The sequence below is a fragment of the Penicillium macrosclerotiorum genome (assembly GCF_028827735.1).
Source record: "Penicillium macrosclerotiorum strain IBT 26536 chromosome Unknown utg000001l_segment0_segment0, whole genome shotgun sequence".
Classification (NCBI taxonomy): domain Eukaryota; kingdom Fungi; phylum Ascomycota; class Eurotiomycetes; order Eurotiales; family Aspergillaceae; genus Penicillium; species Penicillium macrosclerotiorum.
Genome location: NW_026643081.1, coordinates 2707730 through 2726737, shown reverse-complemented (window position 1 = coordinate 2726737; position 19008 = coordinate 2707730). Strand labels below are relative to the sequence as shown.

At 51.8% G+C, this 19008-nt stretch overlaps 3 protein-coding genes across 3 annotated transcripts; 2 read left to right on the top strand and 1 right to left on the bottom strand.

Annotated features, from left to right (window-relative positions):
* Nucleotides 1-1594: 1594 nt before the first annotated feature.
* N7462_000908 (putative glycosyl hydrolase) lies at nucleotides 1595-3346 on the top strand (the record flags this gene model as incomplete). Its single annotated transcript, XM_057072634.1, has 1 exon — nucleotides 1595-3346. One exon carries the CDS (start codon nucleotides 1595-1597, stop codon nucleotides 3344-3346), a length of 1752 nt encoding a protein of 583 aa, XP_056939164.1.
* An 8699-nt stretch (nucleotides 3347-12045) lies between these two features.
* Nucleotides 12046-12652, top strand: N7462_000907 (short coiled-coil protein; the record flags this gene model as incomplete). The annotated part of the gene is made up of 2 exons (XM_057072633.1): nucleotides 12046-12365; nucleotides 12469-12652. 2 exons carry the CDS (start codon nucleotides 12046-12048, stop codon nucleotides 12650-12652), a joined length of 504 nt encoding a protein of 167 aa, XP_056939163.1.
* Nucleotides 12653-17023: 4371 nt separating this feature from the next.
* artA (14-3-3 adaptor artA) lies at nucleotides 17024-18035 on the bottom strand (the record flags this gene model as incomplete). Its single annotated transcript, XM_057072632.1, has 4 exons — nucleotides 17024-17125; nucleotides 17222-17292; nucleotides 17353-17901; nucleotides 17975-18035. The coding sequence occupies 4 exons, from the start codon at nucleotides 18033-18035 to the stop codon at nucleotides 17024-17026; spliced, it is 783 nt and encodes a 260-aa protein (XP_056939162.1).
* Between the last annotated feature and the right edge of the window lie 973 nt (nucleotides 18036-19008).

Below are 19008 nucleotides of genomic sequence, written 5' to 3'. Positions count from 1 at the left end.
TGACCATACCTGTCTGCTCAGACGTTGATAAATATTGGAAGACATTATACTTGTCCCGCAAGGTGCTGGGAATAAAAAAATTCACCAAAAATGCCCAGGATCAGAAATCGAAAACGAATCTCAAAGTTTCCCAGGGGGCCCAGGGAGAATATGTCGGGATCAAGTTGCAGCAGATCGAGGGCAGTTCGAACCATTAACGGATGTACGTCTACACATTCTTCCAGCCCTCTTTGATATCTTGGCCTAATTCAATGTTAGATCGTCAACGCCGCATGGTCCGCACAATATCTTCCTGGTATTTTGTGGCTTTCTGAACCAAAGCATGAGGAGGTGGCGTTCACTTTTGTATGCTATGGCAATGAGCCCTTTGTAGGGACAATGTACTCATATGCAGCAATCCTTGCAATAGTTCCCCCATTTCATGAATGCCAAGGCATCGTTGGAGCATGAGAGAGTGACACGAAGAAGGTCCTTCAGTATGTCGTTGAAAGTGTTGTTTCATTTCCTAGTTTCGATAATCAAGATCCAATACTTTATCCCATATAGTGTTTTTTTTTTCGGTAGGCTTGGAGACAATATCCCGCAAAAATAATCTGCTTTCCACTTGCATGGGACTTTCGCTTTAGATTAGCTCAAAGGATATCTTTAGTAGGTATGACTAGCATTTGCACACTTTCTATGACATTTATATAACTTGAATTTATATATATAGATCGACAAAATAGTCCTCACTGAGTCCTAGAGATTTCTAAAATCATGGATAGCTAAGAATTTCCAGGTCAATTGGTTTGATAAAAATGTATATCAAGCTCGAAATGTCCCATGATGCCGTGACGTACGAAATGAAAGCATTGTAATACATAGCGTTTGTGATATTGTGTCCCTTATCTACTTGATTACTGAACAATGAGGTGGAAGAAGGAAAGTCAAATGAGATAATTCTGTCCAAGAGATATCAATATACTTAGATTCTAATATTGCCTCCGGAAAGGTTAACGCAGGAGGCCGTTTACCTACGTAGTATGCTGTGGGTGCAGCGGGGGCGGCACACGTACAAAAGAGGTTTCAAAGATTGCTCTCATATACCAAGTGGCATATTTACAATACAACGATCACCAGTAGCCTTCGACAATATGACAGATTGAGAATCAAGAGAGCTATGATCTGATCCAGTCCTCGCCTAGCACCGCTAGGCGGCCCGAGATCCCTTACTGTCTGCATCACGCGACGCCCATGTGGCGCATCCTGGCCAGCCCAGAACGACTCGTGATGCACCATTTAAAGAAGATCCTGCATAATCCCGGACCGCCACATGAGCTGATCGTTCTCTGACCTTTCCCCAGATCGGTAGATCGCTTCTTGGAATGCATTCTTCGGTTTAGTATGCGTGATACTGGGCGGGCAGTGTGTGGTTGGTGACTAAGCCCCGCCAGGCCGGGGCGCAACCTTTCCTCCCCGTTTCCCCGCATCCGAGGCTGGTCTCGCCCTCGTCTCGTGTGGGTGTGTGTGCATGTTGTGGTGTTCTGATATCTTTATAGAGGCGGGTTGAGCACTGACTTGTGTGGCCGGTCGAATTTCTTCTCCTGCCCTTAGGATGCCTTCCCAGTCCGGATTCAGCGCCCGTACCCGGCGACCACCACCGTCTTTATATATGATTCTGTCGCTATTTTTCCTTCTGTTTGCAACCGGGGCAAATGCGCTGGCGTACGAGCCCCAAAAGCCACTGAGGGAGTCTTCATCTACTTCCCAGGGCTCCCAAATTACACTGGATGACATCGCCAGCGAGACTGACCTCGGGGATGGTCATACAGCGGAGCCAATGAGCTGGGCGCCGCCCGCAGAGACACTACGAAACCTGCTCAGTGCCCTGAACGTCATGCAAGACAAGTATTTTGTGCTCTGGCTCGGCACCTGGCCGTCCAGCATCGATTGGACTGCTGCGGTCCTGGGGACGCATGTCGTCGCGACCCTCTCCTCCTACTCATGCAATGCGCGGGATATCGCCGAAGACGAACAGTTACAAGAGTTGATCCTCCCAGGACTCGAAAATACCGTGAATCACTTTTTTAGCCAGATGAACACCTTTTACTTTGGTGAGAATGCCTTCAGCTTGCGGAACCAGGCCTATGACGACATGCTTTGGGTGGTCCTGGACTGGCTGGAGAACATCAAGTTCCAGGACCTGCACTCCGAGCTACATTATTCAACCGCCGCTTCGTCTAACACAACCTCGGGGCCGACATGGTATGGCACCCAATTCCGTGATTCGGCGGCACACCGAGCACGGATCTTCTATGAGCTTGCCTCGGCTGGGTGGGACAAGACTCTCTGCAACGGCGGGATGATTTGGAACCCCTCGCTGGTGCCGTATAAGAATGCCATCACGAACGAGCTGTACATATCTGCCAGCATTGGAATGTATCTATATTTCCCCGGCGATCCCATCGACGCTCCATTCATGGCCGACTCGTCCGGTCAGAGATCCAAGCAGTCATACCCGCACAACCCCGTCCATCTCAAAGCCGCCATCGACGCCTACGCATGGCTCAAGAACTCCAACATGAGCGGAATCGGCGGGCTCTATGCGGACGGCTTCCACATCAGCGGCTGGCAAGACTCGTCGGACCCGGGCTCGCGCAAATGTGACCTGCTCAACACGATGGTGTACACCTACAACCAGGGCGTCGTGCTCAGTGGGCTACGCGGCCTCTGGATCGCCACCGGCTCGCAAAATTACCTTCGTGATGGCCACGAACTCGTGCACAAGGTGCTCCGCGCTACCGGCTGGCCACACACGTCCTCAACTAAATGGTCTGGGCTCGGCCGCGGCGGCGTTCTCGAAGAGGTCTGCGATTCGCACGCCAGCTGCTCGCAGAACGGGCAGACCTTCAAGAGCATCTTCTTCCACCACCTGGCGGAGTTCTGTCGGCCGCTGCGGCCGCAGGAGATTCAGTTTCTGGCGGACGAGAAGCGCCAGCCCGTTGCAGACGAGGATTGGGACGAGGTCGTTGACCGGCATCTGCGCCGATGCCGCGCCTACGGGCCTTGGATTGAGCACAATGCGCGGGCCGCGCTGATGACTCGCGATGACGACGGGAAGTTTGGTATGTGGTGGGGTTTGCCATTCCGGCAATTTTCGGTCTCGAGCGAGATTGTGAATAGCAGCACTCTCCCCGCTGGTGCTGTTGACTATCGCAACGACGAGCTCGCTGTGGATGGTATAGCTTTGGGAATACCGCGGGACTTCAACGACCGTGGCCGGGGACGTACGGTTGAGACTCAAGCTGGTGGTGTTGCTGTGCTGCGAGCTTTGTTTCAGTGGCAGACCAGCGATGCGCTTTCATGAAACACGACACTGTCCTAGGGAGGGGAGAGAAAGGCGTTTCGGCAATACATATCATTATCGGGATTTGAATTTTGTTTTAATGTGTCTTCTTCTCGTCTGTGTACAATACATTGTCCCATGGACATCGAATCACGACCATTGTCCATTCTAAACATACACTTACTCCATGGACGTCCAAGACTCAAGAACAGACTCTCTTCCCCTAACCTCAAATAGACACGCGCGACGGCGAACCAACCACCTTCTCGACGGCGTCAAGAACCATGACAGAGATCTGATCTGTCCAGATATCTACGAGATCATATCTCCGTTGTATCTGCACCACTCACTAGTTCGCAAGCACAGCATCCACTCACATGCACCCACTCCCAAACAGCCCACCTCCGAGACCTTCCCATCAAACAAGCTCCATACCATCTTCATCCATCCAACACACTCTTAACCACTGTATTCCCCCTTCAATCCACTCACCAGCCCAATAAACCACGCCCGGCGCCGTGCACGGAGCCCGACTCGACCGGGTCTAATCGAATCAGAGCTAGGCAGGAGGACCTTAGATCGCCGGCGCGGCGGAGACCCAGCTCCCACATTCCGGGCATCGCGCTCGCTCCACAGAAGCGATGGAACGGGTCAAACCCAGAAAGATCAAAACCAAGAAATCCAGATCTGAAAACAGGATTGTTTGATCGATGCGATCTGCACGGGGGGTGGGACAGTGATCCTCGCAGAATTAGGTGTGCTATGTGTGACGTCGTTGAGCCTCTTGATCTTGGGGGAGGAGGAGAAAGAAGAGAGAAAGCATTGATTGTTACATCGATCAATGTGTCCTATTTAGGGAGTGTAGGGTGAGATTGGGAGTTTACATGATACAGTAGCAGATATTGCGAATTGCGGTTTTTATGCGGTGCATAGCAGCACCTGCCATACAAAGTGTCGTTTATATACCTCCTTTACAGGCATTACATTCTCTCCTCCTCCGTCATACTGATTTCGGGACCAGTTGCGCCCAGGGAAGTTCTAGCTGACGACAGAAAGGCAGCTTGGCTGACGACAGGAAGGCAAAGCAGATTCCTCCATGGAAGCGAGCGTTGGGAGGCAGCATTCCAGAGCATCGTGAGGAACACAATGGCAATGTCCGCAAACGGCAGTCTGCGCGGTATGTTTATCCACCGCAGGAGGGCAAGGCGACCTACAGTGGTAATCTATACTCCGTACTCGGACTCAGATGGAGGCCCTGTTGAGGCAGAGTTATTCAGAGTGGGTATCGATATAGTCACTGAAGAGCGTACTTTGTTACTGTCGTATCGTATGCACATCCTGTGGTATAAAACGGAGGGGTAACTTGGAATGGTATCTTGATTTGGGATAGTATATACTGTCCTTCCTACTCCGTCCTCTGTGGATGCTATCGATATAAAATACGAAATTACAGAAACCCAAAGTAGTCTTTCTGAAATCGTTCTTTTCACCGAAGAGCCTACTTCGTAGCCCAGAGCCGGGATGAGAGAGCCTGTCAGCAACAAAGAGGCAAACCGGATTTCGGACAGAGAGCCAAGGGCGAAAGAAACTATCCCGAGTTGCTAGTCGCCCGTCGTCCCACCCGATGCTGTTGCTGGTGCTGCTGCTCCTCGGAGGGGCTGCTTAGAAGCCATTCAAGGCCCCGCTGATTGGGCTTCCAACCCACGAAAATGTCCCGCGACAGGCAGGAAAAAAATAGGCTAGCCAGTGAAATGCGGCGGCGAAGAGAAATAAACCCACCGCCACTCCCTCATCGCGCGCCATCCGGGCTTAGCGTGACTTTAAGGGCGCCCCTCCCACTTACCTCTCCTTGGGGGAATCTTTTTCGCTCGCCCCTCTCCAATTCTGCCCGTAATGCGTTGAAACGCGTTCGTACCAGGTGGGGGTGCGCGAACAGAAGCGAATCAGCGACCGCGGGCGACATGGCACGGAGTAGATCGGCAGGGTTGTTGCCCATCCCAATTGAGTAAAAGACTTTCGCTGGGAAAGCAAAAAAAGGGGAAAAGGGAAGAAAAAAAAAACATATCCAAGGACGAAAATACGAAATCATCCCGCGGCAACTCCACCAGTGTTCCCGTTCAGTGATAATGAGATCGGGAAGCGTGTGATCCGCGAGATGGGAGGCGAACAAATAAACTACTATTGAAGTATGGGACTAGTGATGACGTTTGGCCGGCGCGTTACGTGGATGTCTCATCGACAAGAAGAAGCAAGCGCCTCACAATGGATGTTTCAGTCGCCCCGAACAACTGACATGCGGCTGTGAGGACTGCCAAGACAAGTGGATGGAGATGGAGCCTGTAACGTCGTCTCTGTTTAATCCGTACTTGACCGGTACAAAGGAGAGTATGGATGGAGGGGTGGATATGAATTGTCCTGGCCAAAGGCTTTGCGGACGAGCGACTCCGCGATGGAGCGCGTGAAGAGAAACCAGAAAACCCGCAAAACCGCAGTGTTAGTAGGGCCTCGGTGGAACCACCGCAGCATGCAGTCACACGCGCCCCTCGAACCAGTGTCGGGCCTAAGCGTCCTCGCACCATCTGACTCTTCGGGCTGCGGGGATTCAGGAACGACCGCCACTGGCTCTCGGATGAGGAGCAGCAGTGACAGCAGCAACAGACTGCCGGGGAAGATGAGTAGGAGAGGGGTGATGGGGGCGCTGTACGAGGATGACCATCCGAGTCTGTTTGGTCAAACACGAGTCATCGTGACAGGAGACTGTAGGCCAGAGATCTTAGCGTTGGTCGCCAGGAACTGTGCCAAACTGGTGACCGGTAACCAAGGCTGACTTCAACTGGGTCCTGAACCGTCCCTGACCCCCCGAACCCGAAGATCCGTCGGGAAGTTTGCGAGCTTGAAGCCACGATTTTGATTTTTGGCGTTGGTCTGCGGGCTTCCTGGTTGGAAAGGGAATTTTCCGATCCGTCACATTGGCAGATGGGCGGATCCCACACTTTGCTCTTTCGTCAGGACCCAAACAAACTCATCATTCTGCGGGACCAGAATGGAGGATGAAAAGCGACTAGGAGAGGGAAGGAAGGGGGGGGGCAAAGCAATCACCACCGGCTGCATCCTTGCTGGGCCATGCCGTCATTCAGGGATGGTGTTGGCGCTCGTGCAACGTCCGGGACGGGCTCCCCGGAAAACTCGTGCGCAAGTGATGGAGTGGCGCCGGCAGTTTTGATTCGAGTCGCCGCAGCCACCAACAAGCCACTGCCGATAGATGGGACCCATGGATGCTGGTCGGGTCCGGTACCTGGGAAGGGGGAGTTGGTGCCCAAGGAGAGGGGAAAGGCCGGGAGGGGGGTTGTATTGTTGTTTGTATGGAGTCGAGATAAAGCGAAAAGGAAAGAGAACACGAAGTACTCTGTACAGAGCCCATTCCGTGTAGAATACCGAGTAGTTCGAAAACATGCGGCCTGATGGAGCGGGACGAGGGTCGTGTGGTCGCGAATGGGACTTCGAGTCCCCGTGACCAGCCAAGATAAGCGATCTCCTTCGACTCTCCCATTTGACCCTTTGATAATCAACAAGGTCAATGATGACTACGGCATGCAATTCTTATCATGCTGCTATACGGAGTCCATATGACTTCCATCTGATGTTTGTTCGAATCCTGGCAACTTCCGCCGCCCCCCCCCCCCCCCCCTTCTTCCCTCCCTCCCCAATCTGGGAAATGTGGACCGCGCTCAGCCGTTGGCATTCCTTGGGACCTTCGTCAACCCGGTGCAGTGGAGAGGGCGCAGGAGAGCAAATCCTGGGGATCGGCACCGGTGGTGACCCTGCTTGAGGGCTTCACCTCCTTGGCCGGCCAGCGATCTGCCAAATAAGAAGGGCGCCCCGGTCGAACCCATGGGAATGGATCGTCTCTTGCCCAAGCGCCTACAGATGTCCACTGACCGCATGTCTGAAGCTCACGCCTGCACGCCCGGTACTCCGTACAGAGTATAATTTACAGATTTACAGAGTTACAGATAGCGCGCTATCCTCGCGGCCCTTATTGGCCCCGGTCGTCCTGGTTGAAGGACTCCGCCGGTCCGTGACTGGATACCGGAGATTAGATGCCTTCTCCCGTTGATCCTCGAAATCCGTGTGCAGGTTGAGGAGGGGGAAGGGGGAAGGACAGCTATAGGAGATCGCTAAGGGGAAAACAGTGTCACGACTTCCAGGACTGCAGTTGCCGGCATGGAGGAATCCACATGGAGCACTCTGGGATGGAGTCCAGTGTGGCCGATAGTACGGCGCACCTACGAATTGACGGAGCAGCCGCACTGCTCTGTCAGCTGCACTACTATACTCCGTCCTCCGTAATCCTTGACTCTTTTTCCGCCTCTCTCCACCCGGGTACGATGGGATAAGCCGGGAGGCGGGATCTCATGTCCAACGAGAGGCTTCTATTCTATAGCCGAGGGGGGCGCAGAATGTGATCACAGAGATGTGTTTTTTTTTTCTGACTCCACGGGGCGCAAGGATCGGCCATCGACTCATATTGGGCAAGGCCAAAGGAAGCCCAGAAAACGAGAGTCAGAATACCAATCCAGCGAAAACGGCCGGGCTCATCACGATAATCATTAGCATACTGATCATAGTAGCCATTCCTTTCGAAAGCGAGGGAGAGAGAGACAGAGAGAGAGACTGCAAGAACGATCCTCAACCAGAATTCCTCATCGGTGTATCCGACATCATATAGATAATGATAATCATGACCATAGAATTGAATTCACCTGAGGATTCGGTCCGATGGACGTCAGAGAGAATTCGACTATCCCTTGACAGGTGCTCCCTCGTCTCTCCGGACGGACAATCTGAAGTATATACCCACCTGCACGTATTATTCTGATGATTGTATATTGACAGGCTACGATCTACTCGGTAGATCTACGCGGTATACTTCGAGATTGCCGTCGAGATTGCCGTCGAACCTCCATCCAGCCAAATTGCTGAATAGAAAGTCATTTTTGCCTCAATCGCGCTGTCTTGCTCCTGGAATAGAAAAAATACATTTGCCACCAGGAGATGCCATCGATGGTATGTTGCAACTCGAGCCCGAATAAGATTGGAAGAGAGTAATACGTCAAGTAATACAATGTACTCGTGTAATCGTGTACTTGTGTACTCCGTATTCGATATTTTTGTATTCTCCCCCATCTTCCCGTCTTGGAATAGAGGCGGTGGAGGGGGGTCCGGTTGAGTGTCTTGGGGATCAGGGGGCTAATCAACTGAGTGATCGGGGCCAGTGAAATGGCGTCATGCCCACTTGTTGCGGCTCGATCGACATTGCATAGCGCCCCCCTCCCTCTCTCTCGCTCCTTTGGCCCCTCAATGTCCTGGGCGGTCCTTCCCTCTTCACTCCCTCCCATACGACGGCCTTCGAGAAGCACCAATTATGATGCCTCACTTATGTTTCAGGACTGGACAAAAGTACCTTTTTGGCCTTCAATCCCCCTCCACCCTCCCATATGCAGTCTCGCGTCCGACAGCTGCAGCATCTCCTCTTTTGTGGTCCTCCCCCGCCCCTCCCATTCGAGCATGACAGAAGGAAGTCTCGGGAATCCAGCATCCCCAAATAGGGGAGGCTCCGGTAAAAGCGGTCGAGAGGCGCGGCTCCCCCGACTATCAAGGCCAAATAGATTGATTTTCTGGGAGGATCCGTGGATGTAAACGAAGTAAACTAGCTAGTCGACCGAGGGAGGAGGATGACTTGGGTAATGTCTCCGGCGGACAGAGACGTTCAGTGGTCACGGCCTCGGTATTATTGGGAAGGTTGGCCGTATTACGGATCAGTGGTCAATACTTCAATACGGGGTACATCACATCGAACCAGTCGCGAAGCTTGCGCTCTACCCACATACTAGGCAGTTCGTTTCGTGATGCTGCAGTGGTCCGTTATCAGAATAATTTGCGAGTCGTCCGAGGGTCTGCCTCTGCCGACTTCCGGAACAAACCTGCTTGAGAGTGAAAAGGAGTCAAAAAGGGGAGACAGGGGGTTGGGAGAGGGGCGTTTGGTCAGGAAGACATGGCAAACAAGAATAGGGCGAGTGGGCCACACGAAGGGGGGGGAATACGTGTTCATCAAGGTTCGGTAAAAACACACTCCATTTCTGCCATTCTGGCGGTGGGCGACAGTGGAGGCGCGATCCGCTTCTTGTCGGAGGCTGGTTGGTTGCGGTCGGCGGAGCTTGCCCTACCCATACCCAGTCGCCGTCCGACAAAGTACCCAGTACCTGCGCCGCAGTTACAGATGACGGATTGTGAAGCTTCCGCAAGGTGGAGGCCCTGGGGCGGTGTATAGAGCAATGAGTACGGTGTACTTTGTTTTCCCCACTAGCAAAGGCTCAGACATACGTACTTCGTTGTACGGACCTGATGGTGGTACACGCCTGCTGATCGTGATGTGCGCAAAGAGGGCAAGTATTCCGTACGTGAGTCGGGTAAATAGTGCGTTGACGAAGCAATCTGTAAAGAAGCTTGATAAGATGACATAGAACTGTTGGAATCTTGAACTTCTGGTACTCCGGAAGGGAACCAAAGGATCCAAAAGAACCAGCAAAGCCGCCAAAGCCAGAAACCCCCATAGGAACCCATAAAGTCCATAAAAAAAATCCCTAGGAACCATCGATTCCTTCATAACGATAGTTCAATATCAATTAATCTGCTCGGAGGGACGGACTAGTGAGGTCTTGGCCCTCCAGAATCAACCAGAACAAGCACAAGAACAAGGCTAAACAACATGGGACTCGCCAGCTCCGATAACCAGACTAACCGGACGCAAGAAAAGGGCGGCCCTAACCCGGCCCTAACCCCGTTAGCGGAGGAGGATTGGGGCCCCTCCAGCCCGTTCCTGGCTGTTGATTGGCCACCGGACTCTTTCGATGTTCCCCCGCTGGCACCGGTTCGACCCTCTTTTTTTTCTCTGGCGCTTCCATGGAACTCGTAGGTTCCCTTGGGTCGCTCGCTAGCGCGATTTCTGGTCATTTTAATTCGATTTTCCCCTTATGGTATTCTGTGGTATCTCACCGAAAGAGACTCATTCGCTTACCCGACTGGCAAGGGGGGGGGGGGGGGGGGGGTTCAGCTCATGTTGGTCGCGCTGATGAGGATTCTGAGTGACCTGAAGTCCGTCCTATGTATAGATTGATGATCTCATTGCCACGATAAACCAACAACACCATAATAACCATGGAATATATTATTAATGAATTGATGGGTGGTCATAACGAGCCCCGGAAGGGAGGGGGGAGGTATGATGATCATGATCATGGTGGTTATGATTCGTACCAGCCATTTGCTTACCATACCGATGAGATGCCAGTATGCCAATATGCCGCCATGCCACCATAGCCTGGTTTTTGCTTGTTGAACGGAGTCATTGATCCCATCTTCATTGGACACCCTGTTCTCCGTTCGTTTGCAGTCGCCCCCATTGCTGTCTTCGGTCAAACATCCCCTCTTTTCTTTCGTCAGGCCAAAAAGAAAAAAAGAGAATGAGAAAATGAATCATAAACTGATTACGGGAGGATACCGGGAACCCACCCCCAAACCTATCGGTAATTATTTAATTAATAGCCGTACCGAACTCCAGCAAAATTGTGGCTGCCACGCGCCTCTCACGGGTTCATTTCGGAGAGGGAAGGGATGGGGGGGGAGGGGGGACGATCACCCAGTGTATCCAAAGGGACCTCCCCTCCACCTACTGAAAAGGTGCCATGATAGTCCATCGTCCAACCATTCAGCTGGCTTGAGCCAGTGAAAATAAAGCAGAGGAAAAAAAAAAAAAAAAGAAGCGAAAACCCGTCCTACAGATAGAATACCATACTAGGCACGAAGCACGCTGTACAGCGGTACTACTGACCTTCCCTATTGTGACCTGTAATGCCGATACCGAAGTCCTCGCAGTGGTTCCGAACCCTTTCCCCCCCGGTCAGCCCGTCCCATACGGGTATTGGCAATACGCCCCATACGGTCCATACGCCGATACTCTCAATACCTCACGTACCTTTTCCTCGTCCCTGGGCCTCTTCCCTTCCCTTTCTCCTTTCCTCTCAACAACCTCCAACCTCCAACTACCAACTGCCAATCCCTCTTCCTACAACCCCCGACCTTAGTCCGACTTTTCTCTCTTCAACAACCAACACTACTTCTCCGCCCTCCGGAAAATCGACCATCCACCGATTATACCTTCAATCCAGGGAAAAAAAAGAATACCACCCGATCTCTTCGATCCCGTCTAAAAAGCAACTTGATCGCGCTCTCCACCAGCCGACCACCCCTCCCAGTCCAAATCGCCTTGTTCAACAACACCTGGAACGGTTGCCATCTTGACTTGTCCTCCCAAACTCTGCGCGCACCATACCTCTACCGTTCTCGCCAGTGGTCCGGTTGCCGACGTTCATTTATCTTGAACATCCAAACCTCCTTTCCCCCGTTCCGATCCTCTCATTATTAACCCCCGCCGACCCCGGTAGCTACCTCAAGCGTAACACAGATTCTCGTCTGGGGTACATCGCTAGGGGTAGACCGTGGTCGTTCACCGTTCGTTTCCGACCTACGACATCTCCGTGTTTTCTCATCATCAACCTCCCTTTCCTTTCCTCCACCTCAGGAATTAAACGAACAATCGCCACGCTGGACCTCGCCAACTCCATTCTTTTCGACTGTGTCTGTTGCGAGCAACCACCCTTATGGCATCTGATACGGAGATGAATGAAGCCTTGCCCGTGCCGACCCTACCGCAACCCAACGACGGTGGCCGCATGCATATGTCCTCGCTTTCCTCGTCTTCATCCATTTCTGACGCAGAAACTGAACGCCGGGGCCGCTCCGAACGTCCGCGCATGGCGAGTCGCAAGCCCTCCGCTTCCATATTGGTCCCCCGAGACCACCCCGAAATTGAGATTGAGGAGGAAGAGTTCCCTCCCGATGATGCTCGCGCCATGAGTCCCCGTCGCAACTCCGCCGATCTCGAAAGATTGGGCAAGGAGGCCCGCCAGACTCTTCAAGAGTGAGTGAATCAAATATACCCTCGGTCTTCTCCCCCTCCAGAACCTCAGCTCGTTCTGCTTGCAAGAAGTGTGCTAGTCTTGACTAACAATCGGATTTTCCAGACAAGCCAAGGCCCTCCAATCATCTCTTCAGGCCCTCGCCGAGCGTATCGACGCGGTCAAGTCTGATCACGACAAGCTGGAGAATGAGAATAAGATTCTACAGGACTACATCGGTGGTCTGACCCGCAACATGACCAAGAGCGAAATGACCCGGAGCACAAAGGCACGGAAGGCCCAGAAATAGCTCCGTCACATCCAACGGGGTCAGAAGTCTCGCAGAATAACGTGAGAGAGGTCAATCTGATCCCTATGAACCGGAGATGACGGGGTCTTTGCCCCCGCAGTGTATCTGGGGCGATTCGCTCAACCTTTTCATGAATCTCTTTTGTCCAGCTCATCCATATACGACCGCCGAGCCCTCCTCAAATCATTGTTTACTGGATATTTTACATTTTCTCTCTCCGAATATGGCGATTGTCAGCCGTCGGCTCCGAGCTGCATCATGGTTTCGCCCATATGCTCCGCCGCATGACATGTTTCGACGGGGGTCTTCCCTGACCGAATACGGGGTTACTTTGCCGTGCGTTCATGGGGAGACCAGGGAAAGGGTACCATTTCCACCCCCACGGTCGTCGCCACTTCAACATTTACTCTCAGACCATTTTCGGCCAACACCCGACTGGATCGAGTTGGCCATTTACATCCCCCCCCCCCCCCCCCTTTTTTTTTGAAGAGAGTCCACGCCACCATACATGAAAAAAAAACACATCTTCGACTCCGCCGCCCCCTGTGAAGCATATGCGACCGGTGAGATGATGGTTGTCTGCGCCAGCGCTTATTCAACACAAGGGGGTACCAGATGTTCTGTGACATCATTGCATACTTGGGGTTTGTCAAGTGGTCCGCCACCCGATCCTTGGCAACCTTGAATTTCTCTGGTCTTCCACCAAAGCATGGAGGCCGGCATCTCGGAGTTGATGGGATGCGGAACCATCTCACCGACTCTCCCTGTCGTGCCCCCAATACTGCGACGATGGTCAACCCTGGCTGAATGATCGACGTCTCTCCATTCAACCTTGGTATCACAGGGCTTCCCTCATTTCATCCCCTTCCCATTTAATCTCCAGGACCTCTATACCTCTCCCCTTTCCTTTCTCACCCGGCGTTTTATTTTCATTTTTACTTGACTTCCATGGCGGCTCTTTGTGAACATGACGTTTCACCTGTACTTTTTTTCACCCTTTTTTTTTTTTTTATCATCGGATGCATAGCACCTTGGGCGTTTCGGGGACTGGGACTAGACTCGATTTGATTGAATGACTCCTACCGGAGCCCGCAACTGGAAATGTTTTCGTCGTCATATGGCATTGCATGGTCATGGTCATGGTCAACAGCAGGACGGCGCGGAAAGTGGAAAGCATCTTGTCTGGGGGGTCTTTTCGGAGCAGTCCATTGTTTTTTATTTTTTCTTTCCGAATTTCTTTGTCTCTCCCAACTTGCTCTCCCTATGACCTCATCATTGCTTTTCTCCCTCTTTGTTTTTCTCTCCCTGGAGTTCAGGAGAAGAATACTTTCCCAAACGAAAAACCTAGAGGGAAGAAGTGCAAAAAACAAAACCAAACACTGTACATCTCTGCCGTGCCTTGCCTCTGCATCTGCATTCATTTAATGCGATGGACTGACCTGTTCAGAAATGACTCTTGTTCCTGCACTCGTCGTCCATGCATACTACACCCCTATTTTGTCGAAACTGCTATTCGACAGGCAGCTGGCTTTTGTCTTCCTTTCCGCCCCCATTTATTATGTATGACCTTGCGGCTCTGTTTCTGCTACGTTTGCACACCTTTGTTTTCTCCCCATACCCAGGATCCATGTGCATGTCTCAAGTTCCCATCCGTATTTGTCTTTTTTTTTTTTCATTCTTGTGTCTCGATGCCCCGGTGATACTTGCGCCTTCATACCATTTAACATCTACCATCTACCATACCCCTTCTGTCTAGCTCTGCATAGCTGGTCGCATGGTGGTCTACATCCATGACAATAGCAATAGGGAGTAATAAAATTTTGTTAAAATGAATAGCTTACCCAAGATCTATCACGTATCGGTCTCAAAATGTGTCTCGTAAGGGCAAACTGGGAAATACCCAGGATTCCTACAAAACGCCCGTATGCTCCATAGTATGGAGCATACGGGCCATGTACGAATGTGGCTTGGACTTATCCAGTCTCAAATACATCAAGTGTGGAGTGAAGAGCGCACTAGCTTGACCCCTTCCCCCCAATATGTCTTACTCCTCTGCAGTGCCCCGGAAGGATGCAGACAGAGCACAAGCCTACTTTGAGAAACAGCCAAATGCATGATCTTCTCCCTCGTCACCTCCTAAAAGTCAATACACATGGCCAAACCTGACGAACCGGCCAGCCCTGCGAATCCCCGAAGTCACCAAGAACGCAAAAGCAAAGCACAGGCAGATTGGGCAGATTCCCAAACGGCCTAACCAATGTCGCTGCCCGGAGGACGTCATTGCTCGTGATCACCCTCGCGGGATCTTTCTGCGTTTGACGTACTCCACTACCCCATGGCACGTATCTCCGCCCTTCTACGCGAGCCGTGGTTTCGTTGTCTCTGGACTAATCCGGGCAGGTTTGGGTTGGGACTTCCCGCTGAGGGCTTGAACCTTGAAGTCGGTTCTGGTGGGAGCGCAAAGGATCATGCTTAGCGAAAGCGCGTGGTTCAAACTCACAGTGATCACCCTGGCACCAGAATTCCCTACATTTTGGACGCGCAAGGATATGGACATCTCGCTCAGTAATTGAGGAAGAACAAGGGGAGGTCTTGAATGCGCCGACTCCTGGCACACCTCAGGTCATCCTCTTCTATGGGCTTGTAGCGCAGTCGTCTATTTCTCCCTTTCTCTTGGGTGGATGCAGTCGGGTCCATAGAATATCTCTATGATATCTGCCTTTCTACTTGCACGCTACAGCTATAGTTCTCCCCCGATCACCGTACCCTCGCAGAATTGACCACTCGAACTCGAGATATTGAAAAGGCCGTCACTGTTCTTCCTCATCTACGTCTAGGTCCAGAGTCTTGCTGTTTTTTTTCATAATCAAAACGACACCCTCCAGGGACACTGTATACGTCGATGTGTCTGTTAATGGGAATGAATGACGTTCATCGTGGACTCCATGCGGTTTGAGTTCTGGAGGCCATAGCAAATCTTGCAGAAATTTGTGCAGGCATCGATTCTCTTCAGTACAATTAAAGGCTTTGGAGCCCACACATGCTTGCTAGCATGTCTTTCAAGAACAATTGGGTCTTGTTGTGAGGTGAGTTCATTACCTGAACACGATCATCGGGCCGAGAAAGCGCTCTGTTTTCTTTCCTATTTTCCATCTTGTTTCTTTGGGGAAGGCAGCGAGATTGAAGATCATCATCCGAGTGGATTGAAAATCAATAGATGTGTCATCCATCAGATGCAGCTCCTCCTACACTACACAAAGGCATGTTAGAGAAAACAGGAACGGGGCAAAGCATGTTAGGATCCCAGTCTAACCCCAGAGAACACCGCAGCCCACTTGTTAAAAGATCAAGAGATAGAAATCTACAGTATATTGCCCCCGTCCAGATGCATGGCGGTAATATCGTAGCTAATCGAAAGATAGATATCGAGCTGCCAGAATCTAGGTACCCACACTCATGAACAACATTGGCTTTCGGGGCTAGAGCAGGGTCGATATCACACAGCTCGAGTCATCCTTACTATTAATACCCACCAAGGAGAGGAGAGGTACGAGGAGGGGTTAGAGAGGGTGTGCCCGATCAACAAAAGTGATTGATCTTCGAGAAGAAAGCATCACATCTAGCGATAATCTCCAACGCCATATGGCAGAAAGTACGGGGCTCAAAAAGAGATTAGAAGAGAAAAAGGAAAGAAAAAAAAGGACATGGAATCGTCATCGGAAGAAGGATAGAGTAAAAAAAGCCAGATCGGGGAAGTGATCAATACGAGGCCCTCATTGTAGTTCCTGATAAGGAAGCTGATTTAATAAAAAAAAACGATTCTCTGTCCGTGTGTATGTGTGGTGTGGGATGGGGAGGGGGGGGGGGGGGGTTTGGAGAGTGCGCGCGAAGGGGACTCTTTGAAAAGGGGGTAGTTAAGAGGCAAGTAGACAAAATAACAAGGAGAATGAAAAACGAAAAAGGAGAAGGCCCAGCACAGGCCTCTCCCAGGGCAGAAAACCAGATCAAAAAAAAGGAAAGAGCAGGCACCGCAGGCGCTGCAGCAAAAGCCCAAGTAGAACAGACTTGAAGCAAAAGGGATTCCCAAAAGAGGCATCGAACACAAACAAAAGCAACACTTTCTTTCCCTCCTATCCTTAGGCTGAAAATACCTCGGACAGCGGAATCGAAAGGGGATTTCGGTTCAGATCAATGCATCCCCAGTCCATTCCTTTCTTTCCGCCCACGTTTACTCAGGCTCCTGGCTGTTTCCTTCTATTCTTTCTTTCTCCCGTCTCTGAGAGTGGCTGTAACATTCAGACTCTCTCTTGTTGTCCCCCATTCACCTCGAGGACGTGAGTCCATCATCAAGGTCTTTTTAGATTTCGTTCTTTACTCAGCGGCCTGCTTCTCCTCAGCAGCCGGGGCCTCCTCCTTCTTCTCGGCGGGGGCACCCTCGGCGGCGGGCTCGGCCTCAGAAGAGGTCCAGAGGGTCTAAAAAGAAGGTCATTCGTTAGCTGGGCGGGATTAACAGGAGGGTCGAGGAACAGTCATGAGTTTCCCTCCCCTCCCAAGAACAATATAACATACCAGGTTGTCGCGGAGGAGCTGCATGATCAGGGTGGAGTCCTTGTAGCTCTCCTCGCTGAGGGTGTCGAGCTCTGTATCATGTGTTAGTCTCCGAGCATGTTCGTTTTGGTGCTTGAATCAATCAAACTGACCAGCAATGGCGTCATCGAAGGCCAGCTTGGCAAGGTGGCAGGCCTGGTCGGGTGAGTTCAGAATTTCGTAGTAGAAGACCGAGAAGTTCAGGGCAAGACCGAGGCGGATGGGGTGGGTGGGAGCGAGGTCGGTCTGGGCAACCTCAGTAGCGGCCTTATAGGCCTCCAGGGAGGCATCGGCAGCACCCTTGCGGCGATCGCCGATGGCGAACTCAGCGAGGTAACGGTGGTAGTCACCCTTCATCTTGTGGTAGAAGACCTTAGACTCGCCGCTCTCGGCAGAGGGGATGAGGTGCTTGTCCAGGACCTCAAGGATGTCGTCACAGATCTTGGCGAGCTCGGCCTCGATCTTTTGGCGATACTCCTTGATCAAAGTAACCTGGGACTCGTTGCCTTTGGACTCCTCCTTCTGCTCAATTGAGGTGACGATTCTCCACGACGCACGGCGGGCACCAATAACGTTCTTGTAGGCAACAGACAGGAGATTCCGCTCCTCAACGGTGAGCTCAACGTTGTTCGCAGCAACAACCTTCATGTTCTCGACCATCTCTGAAGAGCAGACTTTAGCACCAAGACCATCCGAGGATATTGGATTGAGTAGAACGGTGAGAGGAATGCGAACCTTCATAGCGCTCGGCCTGCTCGGCCAGCTTGGCGAGGTAAACAGCGTCTTCGTGACCCATGGTGAAAGTTCTAAAATCTCAGCAATTCTTTTGGTTAGTTGGTGATATTCTACATAAAAGTTCGAAATAGCCATCAAAGTGGGATAGAAGGGTTGGAATCACGCCATCGACATCATCGCCAGCGACCGGGAGGGGTAGTCGTGACCAGGGCTAGTGTTTCCCATTCCCCGGAATTAGGACAGCATTTCTCCCAGAAGGAGATCTCTGATCCGGAATAAACACTGTGGTCTTGGGCGTGGAGATTGTGGCGATCATTGTGGTGGGTAGTGGGTGGTGGCTCTTTCATTGGGGCCTTCCGGGGGGATGCGTGTGTTTGGGGGGAGGGGGGAGGGAGGGGGGGCAGATCGCAGCGAAGCGGTCGCGGCAGTGGTTCCCGCCAGGAAAGAAGGGTAAAGGAGGGGAAAATGAATTCCTGATGGATAGGCGATAGTGATGATGGAGTATTGCGAAAAAGAGGAGGGAAATGTTCTGGATGGGCTGTTTCGACGGGATATTTCCCTTGGAAAGCCCCCATATCCAATACACCGTCTTTCGTTTCGATGTGTGTGGTTGTGTGGTGGGTGGAGGGCGCGAATCCAGAAGAAGAAAGGCAGAGCAGTAGCCAGAGCGAACTCACCTGGAAGTTGGAGAGGAATAAGGAGCCGGAAAACAAGGGGGAATGGATGGAGTGGGAAGGGGGAATGAGATGAGAAGGAGGAGAAGGAGAAGAGGAGGAGGGGGGGGAAACACAGAAGGCGGTGTTGTTGGGATTTACTGGTGACCGCCGACTACTCGGGGCTACGACTATCAGCCAAAAAGTCACTACGGACGACTCTCGATCCTTTTCCTTTCTTGATACTCCAGCAAAACTCCCCATGTGCTTCGATAACTCCTCATTTCTCGTGAACTGGGCTTGGTCTCACTCCTATACCTTCCCCCCCCCCCTCCCTTGAAGCACACTGTCCATCCTCATGTCTTCTGTGTGGTTCGGTGG